Below are 11,133 nucleotides of genomic sequence, written 5' to 3' on the forward strand. Positions count from 1 at the left end.
TCTTACAGTTCTCGCAGTAATGATTCTTTTTACTTGCTACTACATGATTCTTCCTCCCCTCTTTTTGGACAGCCTTCCGAACCTCTCCTTCCCCGTTTTTTGGTTGTTTTTCTCTGAAAGGTTGGTTTTTCATCTCGTTGTACATAGCTTTCTTACAGGCATCTACTGGAAATAGTGCTAATTCTGTACGTATAGAAAAAGGTAATCCTCCTTTATACTTCTCAAGAGTTTCATGATCTAATGGTAATATCTAGTTATCCTTGGATCGAAGCCCTTCCATTCATCACCGGAAACATAACTTAATTACCTTCTAGCTCTGATACCACTGATCAGTTTCTAGACCCTGATTTAGACACATAATAGTGAAAAAAATAGAGAACACAGAAAAAGAGATATGCGATAGAAATATTTAATCTTTATCGCTTGTTTGAAAGAATAATACAACGTTTACCTTTTAGGAATTTCTTCCCTAGGTGTTATTCCTTCTTCTTAATTCATTTTTCTGCCTGTAACTCTTCTTATCTTCTGCCGTCCCCTCTACAAGTACCCAAAGTACCTATTTATAGGTTTAAGGCTAAGCTAAAACTAGTTGTATACAGATTAGGTAATTCCCTCTATATTTTTGTAACTTTCTAGGAATAAAAGTTTTATTTCTAGAATTACTTGGAGGAAAACTCAACGGTGTTTTGGACCTAGGTTTAGGGTATTCTAATGGGCCTATACCTAAAACCGGATCATAAACTAGTGTAGTTAGATTAAAATTAAATTTAGGGATAAAATTTTGATAAAAGAAAAATTGTGTTTTTGTGTTATGGAGAAGAAGAAGGTGAGTTTTGGGGGAAAAACTTAGGGTTATTTGAAATGAGTGATTCTAGTGGAGGAAGTGATGTTGGTGAAGGTTCAAACAAGATACATGATTGTGTTAATGGTAAGATTGTCTCAACTAATCATATGGATTGGATGTATGATGAAGACATATTAATAGAGGAAGCTTTGAATAATGGTGCAAATGAAGATCCTAATGCTCAAAATGAAGGAACCAATCCTCAAAATGAAGAACCCGAAGCTCAAAACAATCAGGTAAACTTTCTATACTCTTCAAATTGTATGAATGGTGATCCAAGTGGTCGATTCATGGTCACTATGCAACAACTCAGTGTGAGAGTCGTTAGGTCGACAGGCTAATAAACTAACGACTCTAACGAGTCGTTGATTATTTGACACAAAAATTGACGACTCTAAGTTATGAAAAATCGTAAACCAAGTTTGATAAAATTGACGACTCTAATGAGTCGTCAATTATTTGACATAGAAATTGACGACTCTAACCTGCAACTTTTATAGGTTATGAAAAATCGTCAACCAAGTTTGGTAAAATTGACGACCCTTACAATTTTTTTGACAGAGGAGCTACATATGTAAGGTAGAGGGTCGTTAATTTCATAAATTGATCGTCAAAAAAGAATCGTTAACATATTACAAATTACGATTGACGACCCTATCATTATTTTTATTTGGTACAGAGAGTGGTTTGGCATAACACAAAGTCGTTGATGATTAAAAAGGGTCGTCTAAAGAATCATCAACAGTTCAATGATATTCTTAACAACTCGATGCTCTGGCATATAACTACGCTAGAGTTGTTTTCACCTACACCTAATGGTTAACGATTTTTGATGAACTGAACATGCAGATCAAAAATCGTTAAGAAATTTTTTTTTCGTGGTTAACGATTCTAAACAAGAAAAAAACTAATGCTAGGGTCGTTTTCTCCGCCACACTAATGATTAACGATTTCTCACAATTTCAACACGCAGATCAAAAATCGTTAAGCAAAAAACCTTGTGATTAACGACCCTAAGACTGTAACGACGATGAATCGGTTGAAGAAAAAAAAATTCTCCACAGTCGTTAATGGAGAAAATGGGGACGACAGAGAGATGGAAGAGAGGAGAAGAAGAAGAGTTTTGGGTTGAAAAGAAAATGAGGGCAGGTTAATATGATTTTTAGGTTAGTTATTAGAGAAGGATAAAAGGGATTTTCACCATCATTTTAGAAGTCCCATGTCTTTTATGGTGTGGGTATAAATTTGTAGGGGCCCTTAATTATTTTCCAAGGGCCCCAATTAAGCGGTGTTTTGGATCCGTGCCTGTTTCTAATTATGTTGTTTTTGCGGAACAACGTGCTCTCGGCCCTGTTTCTAGTTAAAACTATCCGATTAGTTGAACAAGTCCATTTCAGAATGGATCCTTTTTTCGGTTTAGAGGTTTAGTCGAGAAAGAACCATCACTGAGAATCATTGTAAAATTGGTGTCAAGGTTTGAGAATTTGTATCTGGACGCAACAAGCAAGGATGATCCCTCAGATGACATACTATGGTTGTTCTAGTTTCAATGGCTTGAGAAGATTAAGCATTGGTTTCTGACCTAGTGTCATGAGCATGGTAATGATGGGACTGGCAGGTTGTCCAGGTCTAAGAAGCCAATGCAATCCAAATTGTATGACATTCATTATTCAGCACAGTGTAACGAAAATTATTATCGTCTCGGCCGGGTTCATGACCGTATAAGTGGATAACTGGTCGGACAAATTCACGATCCAAACGGTGTGGACGCTGCTGGTGTAAATTGAGTGTAAGATAAAAAATTAAATATGGAGTCGTGTTTGTTTTTCTTTATTTCTTCTCTTCAAGGGTTTAAGTGAGTGGAATTGTGTTTGAACCCAGCTGTTTTCTCCGGAGATTTTTTTCTCTAGAGAAAATTGAAATCTTGGGCGATTCTTTACTCTAGAGATTTTTTTCTCTGTTTCCTCTTTGGTAAGTGATAATAAAATCATCCCTCTGCTTATTTTCAAAATCCTAGACTCAAAGTGGAAAAAAACTTCAAAATCAGGTAATAATGTTTCCTTCATTTAGTTTTTTATTATTTTTTTGTTGATTTAATTTTTCTTTTGGCAACTTGAATTGGGTTTTTTTCTATCAATATTTATGTTGGGTTTGGGAAGATTATATAAATTTCATCTGTTCTGAGTGTTTTTGTGAAAGTGCCCATCTGGTGTTTGTGAAATTGCCTAACCGTGTCATTTAGTGAAGCCAATGAATATACAGAACTATTCTTATTATTAACTTTTTCTTCCAGTTTGGGGTTTATGAGAATGACCTGAGTTGGTGAAACTGCTCAAAGGACCGGTAGCAATGGAAAAGGAGTTGTGTGAGCTTTGATTGCCCAAATGCTTGGTGGTTTTCTTTTGGGTCTGCTCCATTCTGGGTGGCACATTGTTTTACACTATCTTGGTCAAATTGTTGTTTCAATTTGTCGAAACATTGCTTAGTAGGTGTAATTTTGGATCAAGAATTCGAATAGGAAGTTTTCTGTGACTTCACTTTTCTATGCTTGTTTAACCATATAGTACGCACACTTACACTGATCATAGTGATAGAGTCTCACGAGGCATTGTGATGTGAAGTTGTCTATTTATTTTCTTGTAGGATGCTTGCAACAGGGTCCTTCTCGCTGTTCGAGTTTTTTTATATGCCAGCAATAACTATTAAAAGCTCATCTTGCAGGTATTACTGCTCCTGCTGTTCATTTCAAGATATGTTTTTGTTATTTCAAACACTCCGAACAAACTTTTGTTATGTTTTGAACTTTCACTTCATGTGTCTTAGTACTTCTTGAACTGGTACGTTGCTAATAATGAGTTGTTGCATTGCAACTTCTCATGATTATCTTTCATGGATCAAGAAGGCCATTGTTGATAGTAAACATGTACTCACTCCGTTTCAAAAAGATAGGCTTGTTTCTTGTACAAATTACACCGGAAACGAGCCTATCTTTTTGAAAAAGAGGGAATACATGCTTGGCTTATATGGGTAATGCTATCTGACTTGGAAGGTGAAGGAAAGTAATTAATCATGCCCACTTGGCTAATGAACTCTCTCCGTCTTACTCTTTACTCTCTATAATTTTTCATTGAAGCATAGGAAACGGATTATGCTTCTGTTAATAATATATTCCCTACTCTCTCAGTCTTACTCAGATCTCTCTCTATCAATCTTCAAGTTAATTGATCATAAGCAGGAAGGTCAATGATGGTGTTGCAAAAGTTATTGGACAAGAAGGTTATAATGATGGTGTTGCAGATGTTATTGGACAAGCCAATTACGCTGGTGGAACTGCTAGATGTTGATGAAGTGGGGCAGTTATTAGAGTTGCTGATGCTGATGACGTTTCTGCTGGCACTGCTTCTATTTCTACAGATTCTGTTGCCACTGGAGCTCTGGCATAGTGGTAAAGAATCCTTCTTCTTCTACTGGTCTCGTTGCTGCTGCTGCTCTAGCATAGTGGTGCTAGTTATGTTAGTGGTGGTTGTCTGGCGCTGGTAAAGGAAAGTAATTATTCTTAGGACTTACAGACAGCTGACATGATTAACAATTGAATACGTAAAGTTTGAGGATTCGAATGGGCCAAAACTAGTTGCTGTCCATGACTTCTACTATTATTATAGAATAGGAGAGTGCACAGTTTTGCAAACTCTAGTTTTTCACTTTTCTCTCCAAGTTTGTTGAACTTTTGGGGAAAAAAATGTATGTATATACGTAAATCAAAGAGTAAGAAATATGTTGAAAAGTAAAGATTTGGTACTTTTGTTTGTGCTCGCGTAGTTTGAAATATATAAGGTTTACCAAAATCGAACATATAGTTTGAAAGATATATGAATTTTCGTAAACTTTAGTTGCCATGTTTTAATGATTCTTTTTCAATCCGAATTCAGAAGGTGCTTCAAATCAGAAGTATATTTGACATTTTAGCCGTCTCCATGACTCTCATATGTGTGTTTCCGGGTACCTCAATATTCAAAATGACATGGCCAGACATGGCAAAGAAACATGGAAATAATGGGAATTCTAGCTCATAATATAATATCTCTTCATTTTCATAGATTAATTAAAGATAGGTGGCTAGCAGGATGACAATAACATGACCATGATCTGATATCCATTCTGATTACATGATATGCTAAACTCCACAGGAACCACTTCTACGCTACTAAAAGCAATAACAACATAGTAGGGGATGCTAGCTAATAAAGCTCGGCATAAAGACCTCCTTATGACTACTACTTCATTATCCAAACATACATCTTATTCTTCCTTCTCGCGATCCTACATTCATATTGATCCTCCAATGGTATTTCTTACTTTACCCTACAGCAACACACAATATATGGAAAAAGATTAGACCAAAATTAATGAATACTGGGGGTTGAAACAAATATAACTGCAAGTCTGCAAAAGGAAACTACAGAAAACAATACGTACGTGGCACAATCAGTGGCAGGGCTGATCTTGTAAGGGATGGTAACATCACATTTACCGGGGAGTGCGACAACATTAGCCATTTTGATACCAGTCACAGACTGAACGGCATACTTCAAGCAACGGCAAACAGCTTGACGGTCATCCTTGGTTTTAGCCATGGCAAGAAGACCCTTGACTCCTGGACAACAATCAGGATTAAGATCACCCCCCTTCAAGTAGCCAAGGCATGATCCTACCTTACCAGCCACCTGACCATATGTAAGTGTACCTTCAGCTGCATAAGGTGCAGCTACAACCATAAAAGCAAGAACCACATACGCCAACTTGATCACTGCTGCCATTTTCTTAGTTTGCACTCTCTGAAGAACCTCAAAGCAAGTTTCACTAAAGAAAGTACTGATCAAGTGATGAATAGAAAAGCTGATGAGTTTGAGTTTTGGTACAAGGCACAAGGGGGGTTTATATAGATGCATGAATGGATTAAAAATCATAAACAATAGTAGAATGCTAAATAAATTAATTATTACATGAGATCCACAATACTAATAAGATACATTCTCATTTGTTAATAATAATGCAAATTCAAATTCCCAGAGCACAGTACTGTAAGCGAATATATCGATTAAAGATTCAAATGGGATCCAATCAAATCAACCAAAATCGATATAAAATGGTAAATACCACATGGTCGAACTACGTGTGGTGTCGTTTCAATGGTACTTCATTTCCTCTTCCCAGGTGTTCTTTGGAGGCAATGAAGAAGTTTCCTTGGACCAGCCCCTAGAGAATCTTGGGCTGATTGCTCGGTCTAGATCTTGCATCAAAACTATCTTTTTTTTCATGAACAACTTAATTAATGCTAGTTGTTTTCTGATCATATTGAGGCTATGTCTTATGGTGATTGAAGTTCAAGCAAAAACTTGAATGATCCACGTCAATACGCGTCACCTTGAAATTGCTCCTAAATCTGAAACTAAAAGAAGTAGACAGTACCATAAGTATATCAGGTTAACAAATGTAATCCAAAACTTGTTATGTAAACTATCTAATGAGGACAAAGAGTTTTTTGCATGCGCTTGTTTCTTGCCCCTTCAAATTTGAGTGACACGAGATTAGGTGATTTAGTCCGTTATTCCACTATACTTCGTTTTCAATATCATATCTTGAGTGCCTTCTCCAATTTGAGTTGCTGAGTAAGCACACAATAAGTAATACAGTATATATGATTTTATCTATAAATAGACAACTTATATACTTGATGCTCATATACACCTAATTCACGATTATTTAGGAGTAGGCACACTCAGTGAGAGATTAATAATTGTTATGGGTTGGTTTTTGAAGAATGATGTTAGTGTTTTCGGTTTGATGTTTATTGCGATTATGATGTTGTTAGTCGGAAACATACAAGGACAAAATGCTGATGGTACAACAGTTGGAGTATCAGGAAGTGCCGGCACAGGTGATGTCCCCAATTTAAACGTTAGCACTGATGCTAGTGCATGTTGCAAGTTCTATTGCAAGTTCTATTGCTGCTACTGTAAATCCTATTGGTCAACCTGGTAACGGTGCAGGTACTGCTGCTCTTACTGGAGCTTTTTTTTAATTTAGGGGCTGGTTCTTCTGCTTCTGCTTATGCTAGTGCTATTGCTTCTGCTGTTCCTCCTGGTAGAGGAAAGTAATGATCACTTCGGATTTGTAGACACATGTGATGATTTCTATAGATAATGATCCGAAACTGCTCGCTGTCTAGTAATAGTTATTATCACCATGGAGAAGTTCTTGGTGAAAACTTTCCAATGTTCCACCCCTGTTGGTGCTTGTATCTCTTTTCTTGAAGTTTGTTTTTGGGTCTATCTGTTGTCTAAATATTTCTCCTACTTCTGGTAGGCTATCTATATATAAATATATTATCTTCGCCGATCCGAAGAAAAAAGAAAAAAACTCTGCAATGTTTAAATTTTATTGACGACTAGTATTAGTATTTGAGGAGCTTAGTGAGTATGTCTTAGTGAAACGCAAGCACAGTATGCAAGTAGAACTTAGTGTATCAAGACTCGCACAAACTCTATCTAGAAAATTAACTTGCTATATATAACTTCGTTTAACTGTTTTAAGATTCTACACATTAATCTCAACAATGAGATAATCAATAGAAAAATAACAAAGATTAGAGGATCTTTAGTAAGAAGTTGAAGCCTCTTTTTTCATCTTCCTAATGACAAATTCACAAATTTTAGGTCCCTTGTCACCGTACTCTTCTCGTGTGTACTTCCACTGTATATAAAATAAAACTTCATTAGTATTGGATAAGCCCAAGTATTTTAGATATTTATAAACAAGAAATTAAAATTTGACTCTACAAAGGAAAATACATCAAAATGGTGAAGCGATAGGGGCAAATGAATCTTAAGCCCAGATGAATCCCAGAACCTCAAGTCCTGAACGTCTAGGAAACAACGGTGTAATTAGGGTGTAAGATTAGAATACATCATTGGTGGTACATGACCCTTTTGGCCAGTTATTTGTGTGGATTAACTTGTCAGCTCACACAGTGGAGTAACACCGGAAACTTCACGGAATTGTGTTTGTTTTAGGAAATTGAAAGGAAGTAGATCTCTTGCTAACAGTTGATCATAAACATAAACCTAAACCGCCTGTGAGTATGTGACAGTATATATTGCCTAGGAACCTCCTTTTTATTTTATGTCAACCTCTTTTTGAAGTTTTGAACGGAGGTTCCTAGGCAATATATATTGTCACATGATTGAGACAAAGATCATTTTAAATATTTCAAATCACCAACAGTAAAAACAACTGAACTTTTTACCCTGGTTAGAGTTTTGACACACAAATATAAGTAGGTTGTTGAGCCATGAGTCGTTATACATCAATTAAGAGAAGTATTTTCTGACTTTAGTTTTGTTCTTTCATTAAAGTCTTTAATATCAGATTTTCTACATCTGGTATCAGAGCACTGGTATCAGATTCTTGGGCTGTGGGTATGAGTTGTTGAGTTGAAGATGACGAGTTTAAGTTCAATTAAGGTACCTGTGTTTGAAGGTAAAAACTTCGAGCACTGGAGGTTGCAGATGGTGAATATTTTCACATACCAAGAGGTATGGGATATTGTGAAAGATGGTTATGTAGAACCAGCAGAAGGAGTTGTAGTTGAAGGAGCTGCGCAAAGCCTATTAACTGAAAACCAAAAGAAGAATTCTAAAGCCACATATATTCTTCATCAAGGTGTTCATGAATCTCTCATGGATAGAGTGATTTATATTAAGCAAGCTAAAGCAGCATGGGATGGCTTGGTAAGCTACTACACAGGATCTGACAAAGTCAAGAAGGTTAGATTACAAACTCTGAAGAGAAAGTATGAATTGATTCAGATGGAAAGTACTGAAACAATATCAGATTTTTGCTTAAAGACTTTGAATCTTGTCAATGAGATGAAGGATAATGGTGATACTGTAGAAGATTCAACAGTTGTTGAGAAGATATTAAGAAGTTTGCCTGAGAAATAATCAAAGGTGACTGCTATAGAGGAATGCAACACAGATGCAACTATGACTCTTAATGAGTTATTGGGCTCATTACAAGCTTATGAACAAAGATTGCTAGAGAAAACAGAAGTTGCAAAACAAGTTGAAGAAGCACTTCAGAGTCAAGTTAGTTGGAGAAACAATCAAGGAAAATCTAATGCTGGAAATTCTCAAGGAGGATACAATAATGGAGGAAGATCAAACAATGGGAGTTATAGGAATCCATTTGATAGATCAAAGATACAATGTTATAATTGTGGAGATTTTGGACACATTGCTATTGAATGTCCGAAACCTAGAAAGACAGTTGCTAATAACTATAAAGCAAATTTCAAAGCTAATATTGCTGAAAGTCAAGAAGAAGAAGAAAACAGAAGAGCAGAAGACTGAAAACATGTTACTAGCATGTCATACAGCAGACGAGCAACCTCAACTTAAGTGGTACTTGGATACAGGTTGCATCAATCATATGTGTGGCAGAAAAGATTTGTTTGAAAGCTTGGATGAATCTGTAAGATCCACAGTGAAGTTTAGAAATAGATCAACTATTCTAGTTATGAGGAAATGAAGAATAGGAATTGTTCTCAAGAATGGTTCTAAAGCATATATCATGGATGTATTTTATGTTCCGGGTTTACATCAAAACTTGCTAAGTATGGGCCAATTGTCTGAAAGAGGATATTCTATGAATATTTATAATGGTTTAGGCTTCATGAGAGATAGAAGAAGAAGACTGATAGCAAGGGTGGAGATAACCTAAAACAAACTATTTCCTTTGAACAGTCAACATCAAGAGAAAAGATGTCACAGTAGCAGTGTTCATAATGATACTTGGTTATGGCACAAGAGAATGGGACATGTGAACTTTAACAGTTTGCAAACGTTAGCAAAGAAGGAGATGGTGTCGGGATTATCTTTCATTCAAATTCTAGAGTCAAGATGTGCGAATTGTATCTTTGGCAAACAACATATAGATCCATTTCCAGTTAACAAAGCAAGAAGAGATGAACAACATTTGGAGATCATTCATAGTGATTTGTGTGGTCCTATAAAAGTTACATCACATGGAGGTAATAACTATTTCATAACTTTCATTGATGACTTTAGAAGGAAAGCATGGGTATATTTACTTAAACAAAAGAGTGATGCTTTTCATGATTTTAGAAGTTTCAAAGCATATGCTGAGACACAAATTGGTAAAAACATCAAGATATTAAGAACTGATAGAGGGACAGAATATACTGTTGTTGATAGTTTCATGGAAGAACATGGTATTCTACATCAGCTAACAGCAAGATATACACCTCAACAAAATGGTGTATCTGAAATAAAGAATAGAACCATAATGGAGATGGCAAGAACTATAAGAAGAACAAAAGATTTACCAAAGAATTTCTGGGGTTATGCAGTTGATACATCAGTGTATCTATTTAACAGATATCCTGCAAATAGTTTGAATAACAAGACACCAGAAGAAGCACGGAGAGGAGTAAGACCAAGTGTAAGACATTTGAGAATTTTTCGGTGCATTGCATATGCACATGTGCCAAAATAATTGAGAAAGAAGCTGTATGATAAGAGTGAAAAATGTATTCTTGTTGGTTACAGTTCAGTAACAAAAGGATACAAGTTGTATAACCCAGAAACTGGAAAGATAATCATAAGTAGAGATGTGATATTTGATGAAGATTCACAATGGAATTTGAATAATGGATCAACAATGATTCATATAACAATGGGTCAACAAGGGATGTTGATCCATCGACTGCTGTCAGAACAATTCCAATTGTAGCTGAAGAGGAAGTGCAGATTCAAGACAATACTGAAGAACACCATGAAGAAGTAAGAACAAAAGCAATACCACAACAAGAAACTACAAGACCAAGAAGGAAATATATTATACCTGTTAGGTTGAATGACTATGTTCTATCAAGAGATGATGAAGACACTGATGAAGATATGGTGAATTTTGCACTATTTAGAGATTGTGATCTTGTAGATTATGAAGAATCTTCTAAAGAACAAGGTTGTATTCAATCCATGAATGGAGAATTGGAGTCAATTGAAAAGAATAATACTTGAGAACTGACATCACTCCCACCAAGAAAGAAACCTATTGGTGTTAAGTGGGTTTACAAAAAAAAAATATAAGTCAAATGGTGAAAAAGAAAGACTGAAAGCAAGATTAGTTGCCAAGGGATATAGACAGAGACAAGCAATTGATTATTCAGAAGTGTTTGTACTAGTTGCAAGACTTGATACAATAAG

The 11,133-nt window shown here is 35.8% G+C and overlaps 1 protein-coding gene and 1 long non-coding RNA gene across 2 annotated transcripts; one reads left to right on the plus strand and one right to left on the minus strand.

The window, feature by feature from the left end:
* The first annotated feature begins 2,733 nt into the window (after nucleotides 1–2,733).
* Nucleotides 2,734–4,644, plus strand: LOC113278330. Its single transcript, XR_003325444.1, has 3 exons — nucleotides 2,734–2,891; nucleotides 3,138–3,565; nucleotides 4,029–4,644. It is a non-coding gene; the product is annotated as an uncharacterized LOC113278330 (long non-coding RNA).
* A 552-nt stretch (nucleotides 4,645–5,196) lies between these two features.
* Nucleotides 5,197–5,661, minus strand: LOC113280304 (non-specific lipid-transfer protein 1-like). Its single transcript, XM_026528948.1, has 2 exons — nucleotides 5,321–5,661; nucleotides 5,197–5,206 (listed from the first exon to the last, which is right to left on the minus strand). The coding sequence occupies exons 1-2, from the start codon at nucleotides 5,659–5,661 to the stop codon at nucleotides 5,197–5,199; spliced, it is 351 nt and encodes a 116-aa protein (XP_026384733.1).
* Between the last annotated feature and the right edge of the window lie 5,472 nt (nucleotides 5,662–11,133).

Source organism: Papaver somniferum, chromosome 5 (genome assembly GCF_003573695.1).
Source record: "Papaver somniferum cultivar HN1 chromosome 5, ASM357369v1, whole genome shotgun sequence".
NCBI lineage: Eukaryota > Viridiplantae > Streptophyta > Magnoliopsida > Ranunculales > Papaveraceae > Papaver > Papaver somniferum.

Coding starts and splice junctions, on each gene's coding strand:
- LOC113280304 (XM_026528948.1), bottom strand. CDS start 5,661: ATGGCAGCAGTGATCAAGTTGGCGTATGTGGTTCTTGCTTTTATGGTT.